Here is a 25,603-nt window from a genome sequence, read left to right as displayed (position 1 = left end):
GTAGCCATTCCATTCATGGTGATATAGCCTACTACTTGACAAAGGTTGTATGTAGCATATACTTAGTGATATAGGAATAATGTTTGGACCAGTACTGCTATCAGAAGTAGGTGTATGGTAGAAAGGAGTTTGCATTGAAAAACAAAGAACCAAGAGACTGAAAATTATGCTTAATAGGATATTATTATTGAAGAAACAAAAGTAAAATAAACAACATCAATTCAGATAAAACAAAGTAATTCAACCCAAAAGTATAGACTCAGTCATGGTTTGTCCAAAGTCAAAGTCAATTGTTCAAAGTCATTCGAGGTCAGAGGGGTAATGTGAGTGTATGTGTGTATGGTAATGTTAGCGTGTATGCAGCAGTTATGGGGGGGGGGGGAAGTGTGTGTGTGAGTGAAGAAGAGATCCTACCGTCCAGGTAGGAGAGAAACAGGGGATCGCTCTGGTACTTAGCTCGCCATTGTGTTCATCACCATCGTTCGGGGTTTCATGAACTAAATGGAGAAACCTGGCCTGAACACAAAAAGGCCAAATTAAATATCTCACCAAAATAATAATTAAAGTAGCTGATCTACAACAGCATACAATCAACCCAGCATTTACAAATGTCAAATCATCTTTTACATTTCAAACTTCAAAATGAAAATAAACAAAACCAAACAAAACACTTCAAACATTTCAAATAATAAACTCACCAATTCAGTTCAAGTGCTACAGCTCATCAGTTCGGTTCACCAGTGTGTATTTGGAGTTCTAAAACCAATCAGTATCAGTGTTAATATAATGAATTCATTGTAAAGAAGAGTAAAAATGGTAAAATGTTTGTAGAGGAAAGGGATACAGACCTGCCACAGCCAGTGATGTGCACCTCACTGACTGAGACAAAATGGCTGTGCTTTATACTAGGGTGTGGTGATGATTGCTGATTGCTGATTGAAACTAGTGTGAGTGAGTGCGTGATCGGTGTGATGAGCTATGAACTGATCCAGATGGTACATGTGACCATACAAATCCATGCATACTGATGCATACAGACATACAATTATAAACCTGGGTTACATGTAGCCTCACGAAATAATCTTACTGCCGTTTCTTTCCAGTGTGCCAAAATGCACACTTGCATAGGTGCAGGCAAGCTAGGTCGGATTCCGGTTGTTTATTTCGTAGAATCGGCCGTTTCGAGAATATTTAAGGGTGTGTTATTTAAAATGGTGGTCGGTTTCAACTTTCAACCGTGACATTTATCAAAGCTCCAACCAAATTCACACTAGGATCAGCTATTTACGATAAATGCCGTGCCGACGTGATCGATGACAAAACCCAGGCTTGAATTTAAGGCAGAATTTACACTCCATTGATAAATGAGGGCCTTTAGTATCCACATAGTACTCACTTAGTATCTACATACTAGAATCCACAGAGACGTTAGAGGTTTAAGGTGGAGTTGGAGCACAACCTCTGATCCACCATCTTGGTCTTCACTGGCCTCTTGATCCACGGCAGGAAGAGGGATGCAGATGGCAGAGATGCCATCTGACTGCAGCTCAGGGTCAACAGGATGTTGCTTGTCGGGTATTGCTTTTCGTCCCGCGGGGTGCATGATCACCCTCCCAAGAACTGATACGCTCGAGGGGGTTGCCGGTTTAGTCGCCGACAGCCCAACCATGAAATGGCAGTACTGGATTGCATGGTTACCAGTAGCGAGAAAAACGTCTTTCCCGGCCAGACAGCAACCACATAGTATTCACTTAGTATCCACATAGTATTCACTATAGTATCCTCATATTATCCACTAAGAAAGGGTAAAAAATTAATTTAGGAGTGTTGGCAACTTGGCAGGTGTGGTGTATATAATAATCTATCATTTATATAATCTATAATTGGAAAACGTATACACTACATGAATTGCTGCAATGCTTTAAAATTATTATCTACTGTATGTGCTTTTTGACCCAGTTTTATTTCCGGCTATCTGAAAGAGTTGACCAAAGGCTGTTTCATCTTTATATCAAATATTGAAGTGGCCTCGATATTGAGACGTATGCTTTTAAATTAGTCGTACAGTACCTTTTCATTGTTAAAATAATTGTGGCGATCACCTTCTAAAATATATTTCAGAGATTTATAGGTTTATACATCCCCCATTATTGCATGTTGCATGTCTGTTGTCTCACGTTATGGAGTAAATGTGTGACTATTGTAACCACAGTGTCATAATGTGAGATATTCATCAATATAGTTTATGATTCAAATACTTGTTTGGTATTCAAAGTTATAGTTTACATATGTTCCAGAGAGACGTTTCTCTGCTCGGTACAATATCTGCAATTTCAGTTTACATATAAGACTCGACAGTAATTTAATAGAAGCGTTACATCCAATATGGGTAAGAGGAAATCCAAATGTTCATTCCGCATCTGCTCCTTGTGGTGTCATGCGGAGGGCCAGAACTGCCATATTTAGAAAATAAAGGAATCAAAGAAATATTAATGAAATACTGTATGTATAAATGTATCTATATATTTTATTACTTATATTTGTATTTGTATTTGTATTTTCCAATATATTTATTTATTTTGCTATTCATTAATTGATCTATTTATTTCTGTAATTTTCTGTTAATGAAGGGGCATGTCTTGACTTTCCAGGTATTAACAATCAAACCCAGAGTGATCAAACCCACACTCTGATGAGATTTCAGGGTCAGGCCCTTTTCACAAAGATATATGATAAAATAATGATAACTGCACATACAATATATGCATATTTCTTCATTATTTCATTTATTATTTATTTTTAAGTAGGGCAGCTGCTCTGGCCCTCCATAGGCTTCAGTCTAAACCCTCCTTTGTTCAATCCACTGTCTGAAAACGTGTCTCGCCCCAACATTCAAATTATCCTCTCAGGTTACTTGTGTTCATCCAGGCAAACAACCCTCTATGCTGCTTCAGCAACACATGGCCTTGAAAGCGTCTGTCTGGTCTGTGTATGCCTCGGCATGACTCTTTCCCTGCCAATCTGTCACATACTCTTCTGTACTGTTGCTTAGCCGATGCCTATATGTCATTTATGGCACCATGCATAGGTGATGCTGAATCTGAGTTACAGTAGTAATATTTGATCTACTAAATACGTACTACTTAGATACATACTGCTGCACTCAATTGCTATAGAATTGATGTCTTAATCTAGTGGCCAACACAATATACCTAACCAGAATAATCTTCAGTATATTAGTGATATACTGAATTATATTATGCGTTTTATTCATCTACTCTAGTTCATTTGTATTTATGACTTTCAATGTTTAAGCCATAAAACTAATAACCAAATGTATTGGTTGCCTTACCTTCTATGTAAATGTTATGCCTATAAATATTGGTGTTAACAATATTTGTGCATGGGTGAGATCTTTGGAAAGAAAATGCATACAGACAGAATTTTGTTGACTTTATTGAAAAACACCAAGTTCTACATAAAAACAAACATAATACACAAGAGAACTGAAATATTAGTGCCAAACATGGCAAACATTGCTTTTCTGCACTGCACAATGAACATGTGAATAAAAACTGAGTTAGTATGATTCAACCTCTTGGAACTGTGAGCAAAACAAACAGAATATTAAACTTATGCGTGTGTGGAATGTGTTGCATATAGTCTTATTCATGTTTCTGTGTGCAAGTGGCTTGCCAGACTGCACTTTTGTTATGAGGAATCGCCAACTTCATTTTCCTACTAATAATGTGTGGACAAGGTTCTTCTCCATGTAATTTCATTCAACGGGTTCTGGTGATTAACTACTAGACAAAGTTTGAGCACAAATGCTTAAATCTTGTGATTCAGTCTGTTAGTTTAGCTTCATCTAGAAAACAATAATCAATTGCACACAATATGTTTGTATGATTGTTTTAACGTATGAAAAGGAGTGATTATCATTCCACTTAGAAGTGCTTAGCCATTGCCAATCTATTCAGCTGTTGTATATTCATTTCACAACCAGGCACATAAATCCATGCCTACATAAGCCAAATTAATGGCACATTCATTGTTTTGCATTGTACTTGGTACACATTTCATACTTGAACCCAGATGTATAATAATGTCCAAATTCGTGATCTGGGAGGGTGGAGCTCATCAAACGCTAGCTTTGTGATATAAATGCTAGCTTTGTTTAAATAATAACGTGTGGGTAACCGATGTGTCAAGAAACTGTGGAATGTGTGTTAGCACACAGAACGTTTTACAACTGCAGGTGTTTATGCAAAAGTCACTAGTACCTCCTGTCATTATCAAGCAGCCAAGTCCTGTGATAATTATCAGTTTGATTCAGCACTGGTTTGGCCTCTCCAGTAAAAGCACTTGTGTTTCGAGTCTACGGAATGTCTTACTGTAAAAGCAATGTCATGGACACTGAAGAAAGGCAACCAATTCAAGCATGAGAACATTCCATGTAACCTGAGTTAATTCTTCTGGGGGGCGGGTGAAGCAAGGCTATACAGTAAAATCCTCAGTGCTCATTTCTCTCTGAGAGTGACCCTTACAGTGTATAATTAACACAAGGATTTTGCTGTGTAGGGTAGTTCTGTGCTTTGTAGCTGGCTATTTGGTCATCAGACAGCAGCATACGTTGTCTTCTTTATTATTAAAGGTAATTATGATGAGACTAGTAAAGCAACCCGTTGGGAGGAACTTGCACTTTTGTGACTACTGGGTTCCATAAGACAAGTGCGTTATGAAGAAGGGAGAAAAAAAAGGCCAGCCTTTATCATTTTGACCCAGGTCATTACAATTGTAAACATTTTGGGAAGTACGAAGAATTGTATTGTACTTCTAAGTCCTAAGATATCCCAATATGTTCCCAGTATAAACAGGCATTATTTACGTATGTTTCCCCAACAATTGTAAACATTTTGGGAAGTACGAAGAATTTCATTGTACTGTTAAAGGAGTAGTTCACCCAAAAATGACTTATTTTCTATCAATAACCCCATAGCCTTGAAGTCATGGATTTTGTTGTTTTTGGCCCATCCCTAAGCAAATAATTTGATTTCCGATTATTATAGTTTTTTTTTTTTTTTTTTTTTTACTCCTTTAAGTCCTAAGAGATCCCAATATGTTCACAGGCATCATTTTATTTTGTTTCCCCATTTCATCAACAAAAAAAAGCTTATATACACTGTAGGTATTAGCTGGAAACATTAAACAGTTAAATAAGCTGGTTAGATAAAACAATTACAATATATATATTTTTTTATTTTTGTTTTTATGCCCCATCACTTCCTCCTGAGAAAAAAAGCCTTCCACTTTATTTTGACAAAACTGCTGGCTACACAACACAATTGGATGAATAGTCATTTCTAACTTTTGCAAAAGAAAGCAGAGCTATGTTTGCTAGATGCCGTCTGTCACCATGCAGAGTAAAAGGCTAGGTTAGTGATGGGTGAAGGGAGGGCTCCCTCAAGGTCTGTGGATTCTCAGGACTTGTAAATCAGTGGTTCTCAAACGTTTTCATTTCAAGAACCTCCAAATTAAATGCATTTGGTCAGAGAACCCCATCAGAAAATATATGTACCATACAGACCCCCATGCCCCATACAAGATTTGCGGTGTTAAAATGTTTCAAACTTTATTGAAAATATATTTTCAAATATGTACCTGTATGCCGATGTAACCCCCCCTCTCTGTTCCTTTTTATGCTACATTAACTAACTTTGTTGGAGACCACCTGGAACCCCTTGAGCACTGGGACCCACATATTTTTGGAGAACCAAGCTGACATGTTGGTGCCAGTATTCTTCAGTAATTAATTGACTCCCAGTGGGGTCATGGAGGTTAAAAATGAATGTGCTCATGGTACTAGGTAAATGGCGTTTTGGATCATAGTCACACAACCACCATGACGGCAGGTTATGTAATAACTCAATCTTGTGATCAACAGACCTTGGGTAATCCTTGCTGACTACAAAAAAAACAAAAGAAAAACAAAAAAGAAGGTTAATGTGACTAGTGCAAGGTGTCTTGTGTTTCCCAGGCCATAGCACCTGCGCAGGTAAATTACTGCATGTGCAGATGTTTTGGCCATGTGTACCTGAGGACTAGCTAATGAGGAGGATGCGTGTGGGGTCATCTTTGCTCATGTCTGTGCTTGTATCTACGCGTTTGCCCGTCTCAATGCTCAGGCCGTCTGTGCTGCCATCAGTGGGCTTGACTGCGTCTGTGCCTGAGGACTGAGATGTGGGTGGCTGCGCTGGTGGGGCTGGCCGAGCCTGGTTCACCTGAGACCTGAAGCCGTCACTTCCATGGAGACCAGGGGCGTTGGTGGCACAGGACGAGGGGGAGACGGAGGAGAACAGGGAGGAGCAGAGGAGTTTGACAGGACAGAAGGCAGAGCCTCTGGGGATAAAGTTCACCTTGTTTTTGTCTGGGCATGAGAAGAGGGGGAAGCCTTTTGACTTGAGAGACCTGAGGGCAAAAGAAGAGCAGCTTATTACAGTGTTCCAATAGCGTCTCTATGAAATGAAGACACCTGCCACATTAACCACTTGAAGCTTAGCATTCCTATTCTGGGGCATGTCATGATAGGCAAACATTTAACTGTTAACTTTGGATGTTTATGTAACCATCTTAAACATCATGACGTGTAATCATAGACTGCCTCTATGCATCACCATCATCCTCATCACTTCTGTGCATCATTCTGGCACTGGCTGCTGCACTGACACATGTGAGTATAGGCTAAGTCCTTAGCTTTGCAGAAACATCTGCAAGAAGAACAGTCAGATTTACACTTGCATTGGACCATCTCAAGAATGGCCTTTGGGCTGTGAGGACCTCTGTGGTCGTTGGTTTCAGCTTGCCATCCAAGTGTTTTAAGTACCCATTTTGCATGGGATCCAGTGGATCCTGCAGATCAATGGCTGCTTGTGCCCATGCCCCTTGTTTGGACCTCAGAGCTTCAGGTATTGGACGGAGCTTGTCACTTTCTGCCCTGTTTGCAGAACAGATGCCACTGCAGTTTAGGGATTGTCTTGATGTTGATACCCATGGGTGAGTAAGCTGTATATACAAAAGGACTAGGCAAGGCAACCTGCAAGGCAACCTTTTTCCAGGACTAAGACGGACTAAAACGAACGACACTAAAATAATTCGGGACAAGACTGACTCTGACGAGCTAAATAGCTCTGTTTGATGACAATGACGATGACGAGACGATCGTTGACAAGACGAGGCTACACGAAAATGTTAGTGGATTGACGAACAAAGTTTTAAATGCATGAAAATGTTCCGCCAATAATGTCACTGCATCGTGTCCGTCGCAACTTGTGGACAGTTTGAAAATGCGGGTCATACGTGCATTAAACAATTAACGTTGGTCCGGCTGGTTTCATTTTGTCCTACGCGATTACGTGAATCAGCATGGCTGCGCCTGCAGTAGGCTATTACCTATAAACAAACATGGTACTTTTGTGTCGCACATGGAAAGCAACTGAAAACGACCATGGATATATTAAAGACAGTTCCCCTGTGCTGCTGTGCACAGCGGAGATAATGCACAACTCTAGGTATGAACCAAAACACTGACTGAAGCTGATCATCCACGACTAACTATCTCCAAACTAGTCCTGCAGTCCCGCAATGAAGGAGAGTCAATCTCGCCTCTCACTATAGTCCACTACAATGCCATTCTAGCCTTAAAACCTACATTTATATGTTATTCAACAATTACTTTAGCGCAAAATATAGGCTTCTCTAAACCAAGCCCTGTTTCAAAAATGCTCATGTGACATTATTGAATTTTGTGAATTAACTGTAGTCTACAGTTTAACCCATTGATTCTCAGCTATTTTAATTTCAAGGACCCCCAAATTAAATTGATAGAAAGTAGCCTAGGCCATTTCATTATGATTTTCATCTCTGGACTGGGACCCTAGTCTCCATCCATCCATCCATCCATCATCAACCGCTTATCCGTAGTCGGGTTGCGGGGGCAACAGCTCCACCAGTGTGTTCCAGACTTCCCTCTCCAGAGCAACATTAGCGACTTCCTCCTGGGGGACCCCAGTCTACATGGCCAAAAGCCAGTGTTCATTTAACTCAAAGTGTAGGCTAGGCCTACAAATGCTCAAATCACATCATGGCTATACTAAATGCATTAGAAAACAAAAAACATAAAAAAACTAATGTATATCCGCTTTCTGTCATTTATATTTCCATTTCCACAACAATAAACAGGAAAACATGGCATATTTTGGACATAGTTCGAATGGTGATTAATGATTAAATTAATTTTAAATTAATTTTAATCATTTGACAGCCCTAATTAATACCTGTACGCTAGACAGAAAAATACATTTAAAGACATTTTTTAACTTGTCTAAAACTGGACTAAAACATTTTACTAAAATGACTAAAACTGACTAGTAAAACCCGACTAAAACTATCAAGGATAGAAATGACTAAGACTAACTAGAGTGATTAAAACTAATAAGCATTTCGTCCAAAAGACTAAGACTGACTAAATCTAAAAAATGCCTGCCAAAAACAACACTGCCTTGCATTCACTGGGGCCAACAACACAGGGAGGTTCTACCATAATATAGGCAAGGCAACCTGGCTACAGGTCTACCTGGATGAAGCAGATGAGTCCTTTGTAACGGATTGTGTGCCCCTGGTTTTTCCCTAATGGGACTGATTGAGGGTAGCTACTGGGACGTAAGTCGGGACTTGATCACTCCCGGCTGGGTCGCCTGAGTGAGGGGTATGATGTTGCGAGACCCGAAAACCCCGTTGACCTCAGGATACATCACTGAGGATACGTCCCAGGTGCATCCATGCGATGTTTTTTGTTATAGTTCTTCTATTTATAGTGACTCATAGGAATGGTTAGACTATGTGACAACCAGGTATAGTCTGGTGACCACCGGAGAGACGGGTGACAGCCGGAATGTAGACGGCAACCGGGTGAGCAGTATGGATTAGCGCCCCAGCCTGTGTCCTCCGTGAGGAGGAAGCCCAACAACCCTCGGTGAGGCCTTTAGGAGGGCCATGCAAGCAGCAAGCGGAACCGCAGTACAATGACCCTGCGGAACCATTGCCCACCACTCCTGAATGAACTGTCTGGTGCTGGGACTCTGGTGCAACGCACAGGTCCTCGCTCTGGTGAGAGCAGGAGTGGACCTGGTGAGACGTAGGAGGGGCCCGGACAGGAGACAACCCACAGAGCCTAGTCCCTCCATGTGCCAGAAGTGTACCTCCAAGCCCTGGCAGAGTAGTTCTGGAGTAGTTCCAACGGATTGTGTGCCCCTGGTTTTTCCCTAATGGGACTGATTGAGGGTAGCTACTGGGACGTAAGTCGAGACCTTATAACTCCCGGCTGGGTCGCCTGAGTGAGGGGTATGATGTTGCGAGACCCGAAACCCCGTTGACCTCAGGATACATCACTGAGGATACGTCCCAGGTGCATCCATGTTTTTTGTTTTTTGTGCAGCTTACTCACCCAAGACATATCAACATCAAGACAATCCCTGAACTGCGATGACCTGTTCTGCAAACATAGGACAGAAAGTGACAAGCTCCCAACACCTGGAGCTCTGAAGCAGCACATCTTGAGAGTCCATGTCCAAACAAGGGCATGGGCATTGCTCTGCAGGATCGACAGCTGTATCCCTTGGAAAATGGTACTATTTCAAACACTTGTTGGCATGCTGAAAGCCTGAAACAAACGACCACAAAGGTCCTCCCAGCAATCAGTCTGGGCTGAAACAGCCTAATTGTGAAGCCTGTGACAACTTTGAATGCTAGGATTTAGAGCGTTTTAACCAACCTTTGAAAAATTGAATATTCTGTATCTCTATTCCGCGCACGGGTGCCCTGAAATGACGTGCATGGGTGTGCTAGAATCGGAAAATAATCCTGATCCATACGCGACAATCTGTTTGAAAGCTACAGGCTCTGGCGTAGAGCAGGCGCTGTGCACAGTTGTCGATAGGAATGCATTATGTGGTGTTTTTCCACCAGCTCCTACAAGCTTGGGAAAGCAGATTTTTTTTTCTGCTCATGTGACCAACGTGTCATGTGGTGTCCCGGGAACCCCCAAAACCAATGGTGACCCTTAGGTTAGCGAACAGCGCCATCAATTTACATTTAGACATTTAGCTTTTAATCCAGAGAGATTTACAGTAAGCAAGAACACCACCTGGTAATACATCAAATGTATAGTCTTCAAGAATCATAAGCAAGGGGCACCCGGTGGCCTAGTGGTCCAGGCACAAAGCGGCACAAAGTGGTCCTTGGGCTAAAAACTGCCGTAGCCGTCTTTACATTTGGGCAAGTGGCTATAGACGTTTCTTTTGGCTATAGAGTGTTTTTCGTGCAAAACTAATGCTTGGAATGAGTTCAGAATCATGAATATGACATTTCACATTTAAAGCATAATAATTCTAATGTTGATTTAGAATAGGAATGTCAGCATTCTATTATCTAACTATTAGCACCTAGTGCAAATGAAAGCCAAGAAGAGCGCAAAGACTTACACCATCTCCTCGAACACTTTGACCCGCTCACAACCCTCAGGAGGCTCCCGTTTGAACATGTAGCTGTTGTTGGGTTTGGGAGAGGTGGCAAACTTTGGGAGTGGAGAGCTGCATCCGCTGTCTGGAAACAGTTTTACATTGATATGTTTTACTGAAGATCCAGGAATGTATGATAGTCAGCAGAAATGGTTGTCGGTTTAACTTCAACTTGCATACAGAGTCAACAGAGCAAAATTAAAATCCCATCCCATAAATCTATATAAAAAATATATTTTACTTGTATAAGCATAATGACAAAAAGAGACTATGGTTATATGTTTTCTGCATGCACAATAATAATAATAATAATAATAATAATAAACTTTATTTGTATAGCACTTTTCATACATAAATGCAGCTCAAAGTGCTTCACAGGGCAGGACACAAAAATAAAATACAATAAAAACACAAGTAGTTAAAATGATAAAACAATAGCAGAGAAAAAAAACGAATAAAAGAACATAAAATAAATAAAAATACATAAAATAAAAATAAAACTCAACTAAAAGCAAGGGTGAAGAGGTGAGTCTTGAGTTGAGATTTAAAAATGTCTACAGAGGGTGCGTGTCTGAGCTCGAATGGAAGTTTATTCCAGGCTGTTGGGCCATAGAAGCAAAAAGCTGCCTCACCGTACTTTTTTGTGCACTTTTTTTTAGGCACTTCAAGTAGGGCAGCATTGGAGGACCTGAGGGGGCGGCTAGGGACATATCTAGGTAGGCAGTCACGGAGGTACGGAGGTGCGAGACCATTGAGAGCTTTATAGACAAGTAACAGAATTTTAAAGTCAATCCTATAAACAACCGGAAGCCAGTGCAGAGATGCCAAAACTGGAGTAATATGTTCTCTCATCTTAGTTCTAGTTAAGACTCTAGCTGCTGCATTTTGGACAAGTTGTAATCTGTCAGTCGTTTTCTTAGGGAGTCCTGAAAAAAGTGCATTGCAATAGTCAAGCCGAGAAAAAACAAAGGCATGGATTAGCGTTTTTGCATCGTCCAAGGACAGATAGGCTCTGATTCGTGCAATATTTCTAAGGTGAAAAAAGGCAATCTTGGTAACATGATTAATGTGTGAATTAAAATTTAATTCAGAATCAATAATAACCCCCAGGTTCTTTACTGTACTGTTACTTTCTACAGTCAGGTTGCCAAGTCTGCTAATTATTGATTCTTTTTGCTCGCTAGAACCGATTATGAGAACTTCTGTCTTATCCTCATTTAGTTTGAGAAAGTTCTCACTCATCCAACATTTAATGCTAGACAGACAGGTCAACAGCGGGTCTAAAGCACAGGGATCATCTGGGGCCACAGAAAGATATAGCTGGGTATCATCAGCATAGAAATGAAAATTGACTCCGTGATTGGAAATTAGTTCACCCAATGGCAAAATGTATAAGGAGAACAGTAGAGGACCAAGGATCGAGCCTTGTGGGACACCAGAGCTGATGTTGTGTTTGTCTGAATCAAACTCGGCTAGATTGACAAAGTAGCTTCTGTTTGAGAGGTAGGAGGAGAACCATGACAGGGCCGTACCAGACAGGCCTACCCAGTGCTCCAGGCGCTGTATTAAAATTGAATGATCAATTGTGTCGAATGCAGCCGTTAAATCTAGGAGTAAGAGAACCGATACATGTTTCTTGTCAGCAGACACCCTAAGATCATTCATTACTTTTACCAGTGCAGTTTCAGTGCTGTGACTTTTCCTGAATCCAGATTGGAATTTGTTGTGCACATTATTGTTCTGTATAAATTTATCCAATTGATGACAGATGCATTTTTCTAAAACCTTGCCCAGAAAGGGTAGATTTGAAATAGGCCTATAGTTACCCAAAACAGAGGGATCCAGGTTGTGTTTTTTGAGAAGGGGCCTAACAACGGCCGTCTTCAGGGTGTCTGGGAAGATGCCAGATTGGAGAGAGCTATTTACAATTTTTAGGATGTCTCCAATCACACTGTCTAAGACCTCTTTGAGAAAGGTGGTGGGAATTGTATCCAATGAACAGGAGGAGGATGTCATCTGTGATATGGTTTTGCGGAGTTCGTCTTCATCAATTGCGCAAAACGATAATAGGCTCCCCCTGGAGAGATCTACCCTGGGACCATGAGCTGCTGTTTGAAGGTTTGCGCTAGCAGCAGCACCATTCATAATATCAGCTCTAATGTTAAGGATTTTGTTATCAAAAAAGCATGCAAACTCATTACACTTAGCTTTAGAGGCCGGGAATGACTGTTTGTAGGACTGGGGGGGGTTTAAAAGTCGATCAATGGTAGAGAAAAGGACTCTGGCATTATTCTTGTTCTCATTAATAATGCCAGAGAAATATGCCTGCCTTGCTAGACGCAGGGCTTTGTTATAGGCGACTGTTGACTTTTTAAGAATCTCTAAGTGGATGGTGAGTTTATATTTTCTCCAAGTTCGCTCAGCTCTACGACATTCTTGCTTCAGTGAGCGTGTATGCTCATTTAGCCAGGGCGTTACTCTGGTGTTATGTTTCTTTTTTGTTTTAAAAGGAGCCACTATATCAAGAGCTGACTCTAGTTTAAGATTAAAAATTTGAACCATATCATTTACTGGGGGAGTATCAGGCAGGGGAGGGCCCAGATGACGAGAGAACTCATCGGCGGCAGAAGAGCTAAAAAAACGCTTTGTTATGGTATATTCAGTGTTATTTTTCTCAACATCAGGGACAGCCATACTGAAACACAGCAAAAGGTGGTCGGATAGCTCAGGCCTCTCGATCATATCGTTGATAGTGATGGTTAGACCTCTAGTGATCACCAAGTCCAGGGTGTGGCCATGTTTATGGGTTGGCCCAACAATGTGTTGAGCGAAATCAAATGAATGTAATAGATCAAGGAAGGCTTTGGCTACAGGATCCGATGCAGTGTCCATGTGCAGGTTGCAATCTCCGGTAATCAGAGTTCTGTCATGATTGGTGGAGCAGATAGATAGAAGTTCTGATATTTCTGTTAAAAATGTGGCAATAGACAAATCCGCCGAGCAGCAATCATAACTGCGGTGTCAAGCGGCACCGCTTGAATACAGAGACACCGCAGTTATGATTGACTACAGTGCAGCGCTCAGCAGCACTAAACTATTAGATTAGTAGCTTGATGTAGCCAAAACACTCCCGAGGCGCAACGGGAGGTATGATTAATTCTAACATGACTAGCGACGGGACCGCGATTGGCCTTCTAAAACATAATCTTTGCTTGGAATTGGACGGAATGATTTAGATCAAGAGTTATTCACGTTTTAAGATTTTCGATCTGATCAGCTAAAATGGGGGCCTTGGGGGGGGAACATTTTCGATGACGTCCCAACCGGAAATAACATTGAATGTTGCGCAACAGACACTCCCAGCCTGTGGAGCGTTTTGATATCAATAAATCTCTGTCCTTTTATTAATCTCTGTCCTGAGCGCTGGGCGTTACTATTTGATAGGACGGAGAACTCTGTTTATGCCGCTCAGGGTGTTAACTGGCCTATGTGCATCATCTAGGCTGCATTTGGCAGGCAGTGAATGAGTACCTTTGTCGATGTCTTCTGCAGAGCACGGGCTTCCATAGGGAGAGTGTAGGAGGTCGGGGCTGCAGGGGCAGGGCGAGGGGCTGGAGTCGCCACTGGAAGGAGCCTGGGTGTCTGTGTCACGAGTGTCCCCGCCGTTGTAACGATGAGGAGGGAAGGGTGCACGACGGCCATCCAACACGTCCATAGCCTGGAAGGTCAAGAAATGCGTAGTGGAGTGAGAGGTCATGCATTACTACTATACGCATTACAAAATAGAAATGAGAAGAACTCATTACCTGTGGCCAACATCTTATGGTTTGATGGTGTTGATAATGCATGCATTGTGTTTACAGCAACAAATGGAGAAGCCAGGACCACAAAAGATGGTAAAGCAGGATACAGTATGAGGGTTTGACGTAGTGTTCTTCTTGGGCAATAGGGCACAGCTGATTCAGAAACGGCTGAAAAGGCTTGCTGCACTGCAGGTTGTAAATCTGTCATGGTGTGTGTGTGTGTGTGTGTGTGTGTGTGTGTGTGTGTGTGTTTCTGGGAGCAGCTTTGCAGACCTGCCAAGGTTTACTGTCCCACATCGGGCAAAATTTACAGCTCTCCTTGCCTCTCAGCAATTTAATTCAGTATGAGTGAGAATACATGTGTCTTACCGTCTGACTGCATCATTGCACATAGCTGAATGCATAGCTGTGTGCGTGTGTGTGTGTGTGTGTGTGTGTGTGTGTGTGTGTGTGTGTGCATTCGTTGTAACATACTTAAGAGCATCAGCCCACAATGAATTGTATATTAAATTACTTTTCAATTTATGGTGTAAACTCTGGAAGTCATAGACCATATTCTCATGGCAGCGGATGGGGTTTCCCACACGCCGTCATGTGAATATTATAATTGTTTTGATCTTGGTGGAAATCCCCACTTGTTAAGTACTGTGAGGTTAAAGGCAACAATTTATTGTAAATACTATTACAGTACACCACTGGAACCCTAGCATCCCTATCCAGGGGGGAACTTTAGCCAAACATAGCAGATCTACAAGCTCACAAAGCACCAAGCTAGTAGATTTTAAAACCTAGCGGCCCTATCAGTCATAATAGGCGAACATTCAAGTGGGAGTGGGCAAAGTACAGACAACAGTGTGTGTGTGCGTGTGTGTGTGTTATATATTAGTCCTTACCCGTTCTGAATATATGAACAGCAAATCATGTTCAGTGTGCGATTTAATAGATCACATTACTGATAGGGGGGGAATTGTTTACAGATGGTCTTGGGAAGTTGGGTTGGGCACAAAAGTATAGGCTAATTAAATGCTGTATTACAATCATAAGTACACCATTGATGTGTGATGTAAATATGGTGGTGATATTCTGCCTATAAATGGAAGTTATTGAATATCTTCAAGTTCGGTGTTGCACTTTGTAGACGGTCCCTAACCGCTCACCATCTGCTGCCCATGGAGATATAAGCTATTAAACGGTGAACGCGGAGGTTGGCTTTTTGGGCTTCAAAGCAAGTTGTAGTTTGTTCTTTATATAATCAGGATAAGAATTTGATGTTTTGTGTGATTTAGGAACGTGTCTTTGTCATTGCATCTGTCTGTATGTATTTTGTCATTGTGTTGTTCCGACGGCACGGGATCTGTCTTCACCAAACGTCTCCATTTGGCCACCCCGAGACCCCGACAGATAAGCATTCCGTTGTGATCGTGCTGTTCAGTGTGTCACGCAGCCACGCTGGGTGCGCGCAGGGCTGTAACCTGTCGTTGTCAGTGTCCAGGCTTTCAGTGTGCATGTAGCCCATGTGTATGGCACGGCGAAGAAGGTGGTTGAGGAGGGGGCGGACAGTGTGGTCTCGAAACAGTGTGTGTGTGTGTGTGTGTGTGTGTGTGTTCACGTTAACATGCCTCCGTCCAACTGTCGGAGATTTCAAGTGCCTGTGCCACGCAACCCGGCCGCGATGCTTCCCCAAAGAAGAAGTTATGTCGACTGACGCAAAAGTAGCTGTACTATGGGTCCGAGTTGTTTTCCTCGTGTGGGTCTGATGCATAGGTCTGATGCCTGCCTGGGGGCGGTGTGAAAAAGGGGAAGTGCGTTGGAGAATGCAAGGGGAATGTTGCGCCGGAAACTGTGTCCCAGTATTAATCTGTGTCCGTCCCAACATGCATTTCACTGGTGACACTGGTGACACGTGCTTTGCGGGGAGATGAGTTTTTCAGTGCGCCCTGGGTGCGGTTGGATTATTTCATATAAATGGGTATTGTACTGTAAATATGACATGAATATGAATGCAAAGTAGTGGTTGAGGTGTGGACAGGCTAGCTGTTGGTGTTGTGCATGGTGAGATGTGTGCAAACGGTGTGGTTTAGTAGGAGAAGACGGCCAAAGGATGCAACACACACACACACACACACGCAGCGCCAAATTGTATAGGGCACTCTTTGTTGTGTTGCGGCGGTAGCTAGAGGAAGCATGCCAGTGGGGTAACGGTGAGAACGGTGGCCTGTGATGCAGGTGTCGCTAAGGGGCGGAGGTGTGTGAGGGTGTGAGGTTAATTCACTAATAAATTCATTATTAATCAATAATCATTAATGTGTCAAATCGAAAAAAGGGCTTCGTTAAGACCTCCATATTCATATGGTCAATGCCTGTGTGGAAAGTGGGAGCAATTGGTGCAGGCAGTAATTAGCTAAGGCAGTCACAGTGACAAACACACACACAGACATTGACTGAATTATAGTATGATATATATATATGGTTTAATAGTAAATCTTCACCTGCATCCCATGCTCCCAGTCCTCTCTGATGAAGACATTTTCCAGCTCATGGTTGATGCCCTCTACACTGCTAGGCACTCTGGATATGAAGGATTTTGACACAGGAACAGTTGACAGGGCTGATGGAATTCCCTTGGACTGGAAGGACATATACAAATACAAGGCTTAAGAAGAAGGGAATAATGGATGCGTGTACATTGATCACAAACTGTAAAATCTGTGCGACCCCAAATATAAAGGATACACAAAATGAAGGTGTCAATTTAAATTGTCACCAGTTTTGAAACCAGGTGTTCCGACATTTTCAATATTTATTTTTAAGTATGGGGTCTTCTCAACCATTAGAAGCAGTGGGTGCCATTAATTAATACAGCACCCGGGGAGCAGTTATAGGAGTTAAGGTTGACAGTCTGAGTCTGCCTTCTCAGTAAAGGGAGCAAACCTATGGAACTCCTTGCCTACGGTTCTAAAACTAGAGACGGATGGTAACGTGTTCTACAGAGAACTCAAACTATGGTTGAAATCAAATCAACTGTGTTCACATGTATAGCTTCTGACTGGTTACTAGAGTGATTATGTTTACTTTTGTATTGGAGATTATGTAATGGGTATTGTAATTTTGCTTATTTTATTAGAATGTATATATTTTTTGTATTTGATTGGGTGATTTTTAAACTATAGTCACTGTATTTTTTAGAAAAGTGGACAAGTGGTGAAAACTAGCACATGTGCTAACACACTGTAAACGATCTACAATTTGTTCTGTGCAATGAGCAATGTAGTGTCTTGACTCAGGGACACTATCATTTCTGACCCATAGGCTGTGTACCATGGGGGCCAAGCCTTCTGTTTCCCAGGCGGCCTCTCTACCCATTCAACTATGAATCTAATATGACATCACAATTCAGAAATGTATGTTATCTACATACAGTATAGCACTGATGAAGATAATGTACATCATAGTGTTGTATACATTCACTTTCCCACAGTGCTTGATGTTTGTTTTCGCTGGGTATCTGTTAATGAGTTAACCACAAGTATGAGGTGAGAACGGGCATGCCCCGACATATTCCCTCATGTCACCAGTGGTCACAATGGGACTCATTAACTAGACATCCTAGCAAAAGCAATGCAACAAAACAAACTGAACCACAATCACATTGGGTCTATCCACGACTAGAAATCATGCAGCAAAAATGTAGATCAGTGCTTCTCAAACCTTTTCATTTCAAGGAACCCCTTAACACTGATAGTGTACAAATGGAACCAAATGGACCCATAAAAGGTTACATTTGGCTCCATTTGTAAACTCTCAAGCATTACAAACCTTCAACGGCCTACTTTGAGAACCACCGGTATACTGTGTAGAATAGAATAGATTATATCTCTTTATGGAAACCACTGTTAAGAGTGTACTGGTATGCATTTGAGTGGTGCAACCACTCCTATGGACAGCTACAGTATGTGTGTGGCCGTGTCCCTGGGTGCCTGTGTCCGAGCACGAAAATAGCGTGTCACTGTTGCACAGCCTAACCATAGAGTATTAAAAGGATAGAGACTGAACTGGCGCGAAGCTCCGCCCCCTCCACTATTAATGTCAGTGTTGCTCAGTGGCGTTTTGAAGCACCCGGAAGGCTGCCGGAAGGACCGTCTATTTCCGCATTTTTTCACTGATTCAGCATTTGGGCACTACATTTTGGTGCCCAAATGCGGAAGTGCAGCTGGGCTTTAACATTGAGCGCTCGGTTGCACGGGGTTTCCTCGTCAAGAAACCACGGGTCCGCCTGCAGTCCTTCCTCTTACCACTAGGGCCCAGCGCTTCAACATTGGAGTGCCTAGCTGGCCCCTTGAGCCTAACACAGACAGGCCAGGGAGGAGGGCTTGTACAGTACAGTACAGCCCAACACAAACTGGGTGCGCAGCGACGCGGCAACGCCTGGAAAATAGAACAGTGACGTATCGGAGCGCCAGGCGAGGCGTGAACGCGCGTCGGACGCCGCCGGTGTGGGATAGGTTCATTGAAAATAACGGAGGCGGCTGTTTTGACACGCGACGGTGTGTAGGGCTTAACACTCACTTCAGACGGGTCTAATTTTTAACATACCCTTTAAATGTGAAATGTACAGATGTAATAGTTACAGAAGAAATACATTGTGTAGACAATAACTATTCATGTTATGACCAAACCATAACATGAATAGTTAGTTACTTACATTCTGATGAGATATCTTGAAATAATATAATAATAAACTTTATTTGTATAGCACCTTTCATGCCATGCTTTTCTTTTTTCTTTTAAAGAGAACAAAATATAATGACATACAGCAAATGGGGTTAATGTGTGCATATGGGCCACTCACCTGAGCGTGGCATGTGTTGCTGTGCTGTGACTGTTGCTGCAGAAGCATGCTCTGCTCCCTGTCCTTGCTCTGGCGGCTGACCTGTTTGCTGCGCTGCAACTGCAGTCTCAGCTTTGCGATCTGCTGGAAAAAAAGCCAAGCATTGTTTGTAGGAGCTACAATGTTATGTCTAATTTGCACAGTTCTCATAGTATTATTTCTTCTTTGCTGGACTTCTCCATGTTTTTTTTATGATATCCCCATGTATATTATCCATTCTACAGATTATATTATAATATAATACCATTGTGCAGTAAACATTATCATAGTACGTGGGAGACCAGACCAGTCTATGCCAAGTCTCATATTGGTGACATCAGGAATCTCCAAACATTGGCATAAAAAGGGAGACAGACAAACATACAGGCTTAATACTGTATATGGGAATTTTATGGAAATGTTATGATGTCTTACAAAAAATACATTGTATAATTTGTTATGGTCATGTTTGTTACAACATATTACGAAAGTGCTTAGCAAGAGAACTCGTTTTTATTGCGTGCACAAAAGCATGGCATATTTTCTCTCCCTGGTGGATGGAGCTCCATACTGACGTCACTATACAGTAGTAGATAGCAAATCAGACAGCCCGTTTGAGTACACACACACACACACAGTACAAATAAACCACTGGCCTAGGTGTACAAATTAGTTACATTTTTTGTATAGAAGAGACATCACAGAATTTAAAAAAAAATACCAAAGAAAAAAAGCTAAATCATATCATATATCAATCATATATGCCCTGCAAATGGGACAGACAGATACATAACAGACAGTTGTGCTTTCAGACAAAGGTGTGGTCTTTGATGCTGATCTTGTAATCCTGGCTACACAGTCTTTTTATATAAGGTGTCCTCCCACACATGTAGGCTGCAGAGGTTAGAGAATGGCAGTGACGTTCGCCTGCATCTGCAGAGCCCTGAGCGAGAGGAGCAGCAGTCGATAATGACAAGTCCAGGCAATCCCAGAGTAATCTCAGAAAATGAGAAAGAGAAGTCATTTCCTGGCTTGTGCTATTGATTGTGCAGACCAGTGCAGTGGGATTCTCTGGTGGACCAGTGCACTGTCGGCATGTAAGAGCTACGTGTCATTGACGTAAATCACAGGGATTGACCAAGTTCATTCAAAGCACCTTAAATCACTGTCCACAATCATGAACTTGAAATCCTAAGGCACCTTCTGACATTTTTTGTAAAATAAATAAGAGCATTATTACGTAATGCATTTTTATGCCCTGGTGCACTTGTGGCAGTAGTTGGATCTCTGAAAATGTTTATTTTAAAGTAGTTGCAAGATGCCAAAACGTTTACAATAGTTTTGCTCTTTGGCACTCTTCAAACTTCACCACTCCATATCTCAAAGCTATTCTGAAGACAGATGCAAGTAAGCTTATAATTCAGAGTTCACAGTATGCCAAGACATTGTTGACACGGGGAGGGAGGGCTCTCAGTATGCGTGAACCAGACAAAGTTCAGGCCTAAAAACCATGGGGATGTTTTTCTTATCATTTGCAAGAGCTGCAGTAAGGCATTTGCAGGGCAGATAAGAGCCATCGCGAATCATCGTCCTTCTCAATGTACTGTAGTCAAAAGGGCCAAGCAGAAGGGGGCATGATGCTTGCATTACACCCTGCAGACAAACTCTACATCTTAAAAAAATAAAACAGACCACATTGAGATGTGAAGGGTGTAATGCATGGGGAAAGAGCGAGAGAAGACAGGTTAAATTTAGACTGTGTTCGTAGGAGCTGGAGAACTAATAGCTCCATGTGGTAGACTGGTTGGCCACAAGGCCAGGCAGATAGACGGGAGTGAAAACCGACCTTCAGCAGCATAATATTTAGGCTGACCTCAAGTCCCGGCAAATAAAACACATTTCGAGTAAATGGGACAAACCTCAAAATGACAAAAACACACAGAATTGGCTGTGTGTTTGTATTGCCATGATAAATGTCAACAGTGATACTCCAACTGAATGTTTTGCAACAGACCAGCTATTCTGGTCTAATTTAAGGGTTGTCAGGCAACACTAGGGTGTTGACGCTGTTTGTTGCATTGTGCCATTTTGCTCAGATTATACTCATTGTGATGTGTGTTAATGGAGGAGGCTGTAACTTGGGTATAGAGACGATGCGGGTGAACCTACCTCTTTGAGGTGGTCAGCGCTGCCCCAGGAGGCTGACCGCTGGTGGGGACTTCCCTGATCTGTTCCCTCGTCTATCCAGAGACCTGGAGTCTGAAACACAAACATGTAGACATAAGCATGCCGAAATCATAGACACACACTGACAGTGAATGAGTTTTTCGATGCATCATTTATTCATCACTTGATACAATTCTCACAAACATAAAGAGCCATGCAAGCATTTATCAGCATGTTGGCACTCGCACAAATCTACACAGGTAAACAACATATCTTAAAAAGGACACGATGATGGTTTTCATTCCATTAGCAGCTAGCTACTGTATGAAGTAGTGCAAAAGAGTTTACTCCAGTGATGTCACTGGTGCAACATCTGTGAATGTGAAACCTACAAGTTAACAACCCTTACTTCCTGTTTTTTAGTCTTAGTAGTGATGACATTGACTTTATGCCGTGTTTACGGCAACATAGTGGGAATTGCAGTAACAAAATGGCCAAAACAGACCGATGGGGGAATTCTGTCTGTAAATATTGCCGTTTCTATACACGCGATGACAATCATCAACAATTATCTGGAATAATTTATCAGCATGATAGTGTCCCTGGTAGTGGTGGTGTAGTGGTGACAATAACCAAAAGGTCAGAGGTTTGAGGCTAGCTGATAACTTAGTCACAAGTATGAGAGTATGAGTTAAATACCTCAAATGTAACATGACCACAAATACATTCAACAAAAATGTAGGAGAAAACAATCTTTATTACTGCTTGTGTGTTCTAAACCAAAGCTGAAAATCTGGAAACAATGAAAGGAAAACAGTCAACAGCGGATGAAAGCTCAGGGGAAACAAGCTACTGCCTATCTGGAAAAACCTAAGCCTATGTTCGTACACTTTAATTAGCAAGTTAAGATATGTTAAAGTATAAACATCAAAAACCTTTTGCTCCATGAACCTCCAACGCTGTCAAATTCAAAAATGCACTAGCCACTACTTTATCAACCAAACCAGATTGTTGGGGATATAATAAACAGGGGAGAGAGAGGGAGGGATGGGGAGAGAGAGAGAGAGAGAGTGAGTGTAATACAGTAAGTTAAGTTTACCCATTTTTTTATCTAGCTTACACCTACACGGAAAATTACTGCAGACAAAAGAGACTATACATAAAATGTGCAGAAATTTGACATAAAATGTATGTGCTGAAATTTGACATAAAATCTTCTCTATCAAAGAGTAGAGGCTGTGCCATCTCTGTGAGCACATCTTTTAGGCCTCTATTGCATAAAGAAGGAAACCTTTAAGTTATGTAAATGTATGCAAAACCGAAAACAGACTGAGGATGTTTCAGTGACTTGTTTGAGCCCACGTACTTCCTTCTTGATTATGCATATCAACACCGAGGCTGCTCCTCAAACAAATCCTCAAATGTCCAAAAGGTTATGGTCGACATATAATGGTACAAAACATGTTAAATGTCACCGTCTTATTTTTTGACCATAGTCCCTAACAGAACAAGCTCTGTTGTGCACCAAATAACGTAACAACCATTCCTTATGACATGTAATATCACACTGTGAATAATGAGGAACACCAGTGTGGCGGTTTTCTCTGGCTTGTTGGCACTGCTTTCACTCAGAAATGACAGCAGTTTAAAAGGGTGCTTGTGCTCTCATAAAGAGTCTAGTGTGCCTGGCCATGGTGGACGGCAGATGTGTAGCTAGCCTTTAGCATTAACATTTTGTGCATGGCCTATGGAAAGGCGTGTGATGCCTCTGCCAAATGTTGTGGGGCTTAATGCTCAAGCCTAATCCCTTTATGCAGAAGAGTTTGCTCCGAAAGGCCAGACAAGTTTTACAGAGTTCTCAGGTTAGCCATTGAAGAGCAATATATACACACACATATCTCTCATATACATATACATACATATAGAAAAAAACCCGGTCCCCGGTAACAAGATGTGCACATGCACACTCTACAGTGGGGGGGGGGACACGCGACAGGCCAACAGCACACACACCAAGGCCCGCCCCCGCTCGATCATGATTGGTGGAAGGCCCCTCTCTATCCTCATTGGATGAAGGCTGGGCCACCTAGCCAAAAACGAAACCTAAGGTTTTTTGACCCCCAGGTGTAAACTGGGGACAGGGAGGAAATCCTTAAATGGTCAGCATACTCACAAAACAAAAAAATAAGTGATATTTGAATTAAGTGAAATCACTGAATTAAGCAATATTGTAATATTGCAATTATACAATCGCTGTTTCGTTTTATTTTTATTACAGATGTAGTCACTACGACCACAAATGTCATAAGAAACTAGCTAGCCTAGCCACCCCACGCTCTGGGAGAAGAGAGCAGCTGAATTATTTGTTTTGATTAGGTGGTGAATGGTGCTGGTTTAACCCTTGATTAGGTGGTGAATGGTGCTGGTTTAACCCACGGCTAGAAGGCTGTTTCAACCAATCAGATTGCTTCCTCGAAACGACCTGTGGTATAATATACATTTAATACCGTTGCCGTTTTCCAAGGCTGGCATGATCAACTGTACCAGACAGTAAAAACCACCATTACTTTAACGTCTTGTTATAGGCTGCTAATTAGAATAATATTGAGTAAATAATGTAACAATAAAGAATGAGTCAATAATTAAATATGAATAATAAGGTAGAATAAATCAGTTTTCTTGCACATCAAATAATAATGGGGAACAATGGTTGTATTTGGTCAACTCAATTGATCACCTCGTAGATCAAAAAGAGGTGGTTTCCCTCTGGTAATCTGATGGTAATCAAAAGGTCACCCCTTTGTTTTGCAGTTTACAATAATCTAATAGTAATTAATTAATAATAATTAAAACAAAATGGTCACTGCTATGACCTATTGACGAGTTAACAGTAGAACTGTAAGTCTCTCTTGATAAGAGCGTCTGCTAAATGCCTCAATTATAAATGGATTAATGCATGATGTAGCAAAAGTTGCTTCTCACAAGGTAATATAAGAACCAACGGCTGACATTACCCAAAACCAATTCAGTTCATAATAACTATTTTTTTTATATTGCTAGCTACTGTACTTCAGGTCTGGGCGGTGTGCTTTGTAGAGTTGGGTGCCAGGTGTGATGCCTGATAATGTGCAGCTGAAATAATGCCTAATTTCTCATTCACATTATGATTCCCACTCACAAAGGTTACATGCAGGCAACATTCTTAAGAATCCAACTCTGCTCCGATGCAGGAAATAATGACTTGGCTTCAGCACAATTGCAGCGGTATTTGTATTGTTTTGTTTAGATTACATGCTGAGACAAGTGAAAAGAATACCAATGCTATCATCTGCCATGTTTACGAGATGATGAGAACATAGGTTCTGGTTCACAGAGTTGACTTTGTCATCTGTCATCTCGTGCTCATCTCAAAATGTGCTCAACATAACAAAGAATGGATAAATATCTCTGAGATTGTTTGGGTCATACGTCACTGCCTGAGGCTGCTTAGACATAAAAATAAATCAACTACAGTAGTATGCACAGAATCTACAGATTAAAAAGTACTGTGGAATGCAATGCAGTATGTGATCGCCCATTTTAGCAGATATGTTTACAGCAGTACTATAGTGGGATTAAGTGATTCAATACTAAGACTGTTGCGTGCGTGTGTGTGCGCGCATGTGTGTGTGTGTGTGTGTGTGTGTACGTGCATGTGTACTGTGTGTGTCTGTCTGTCTAATCTTCATACAGACATTCTCTGTGTTCTCTAACCACAGGGCCTAGGGCAGACAGACCTATCCCGGAACAGTGATTAGCATATGTATGGGCCCTCTGCTCCTCAACTCCCACACAAAAGCCAGGCCAGCCAGGCAACCACGAGGGCCAGGTGGTAAGCAGTGGGATTCCTCCTCGCCTCAGCCATAGCCTGGGGGACAGGTGCAAACATATTTACCTCCATGCAGAGCTACATTACAGCTCAGAGGGAGAGGGCGTCTTGAACTTGCGCACTAGCACCACAAAAGGGGCTGAGGACCCTTTTGTCTACTTGGTTGTGCTATTCTTGAGTTATAAAGACAGCCAGGGTCTAGGATAGCTCGTTAACAGGAAGTGCTCTGACTGTCCCCGGGGATTTTGTGCTTTGGACAAGCGAAACTTGGACAATCGCATTACACTGAACCGCATCATGAGTTCCAATATGTTTACAAATATCT

At 41.8% G+C, this 25,603-nt stretch overlaps 1 protein-coding gene across 2 annotated transcripts in view; it reads right to left on the bottom strand.

Annotated features, from left to right (window-relative positions):
* Window positions 1-3,294: 3,294 nt before the first annotated feature.
* Window positions 3,295-25,603, bottom strand: part of glcci1b (glucocorticoid induced 1b) — a 31,101-nt gene continuing 8,792 nt past the window's right edge. The window contains exons 4-9 of one of the 2 annotated variants that reach the window (XM_083761109.1): window positions 21,414-21,503; window positions 19,227-19,349; window positions 16,867-17,004; window positions 14,106-14,292; window positions 10,539-10,659; window positions 3,295-6,468 (exon numbers count right to left, since the gene is read on the bottom strand). In XM_083761109.1, coding sequence (XP_083617235.1) covers window positions 6,102-6,468; window positions 10,539-10,659; window positions 14,106-14,292; window positions 16,867-17,004; window positions 19,227-19,349; window positions 21,414-21,503 — 1,026 coding nt within the window. In that variant the 3' untranslated portion in view covers window positions 3,295-6,101. The remainder of the gene's footprint in view (window positions 6,469-10,538; window positions 10,660-14,105; window positions 14,293-16,866; window positions 17,005-19,226; window positions 19,350-21,413; window positions 21,504-25,603) is intronic. The other variant, XM_083761110.1, reaches the window with a different exon arrangement.

This window comes from Protomyctophum parallelum, assembly GCF_964188405.1.
Source record: "Protomyctophum parallelum genome assembly, chromosome: 3".
NCBI classification, from domain to species: Eukaryota; Metazoa; Chordata; class Actinopteri; order Myctophiformes; family Myctophidae; genus Protomyctophum; species Protomyctophum parallelum.
The sequence above is the reverse complement of the archived record's forward strand: the minus strand, read 5'-3'. Positions and strand labels throughout refer to the sequence as shown.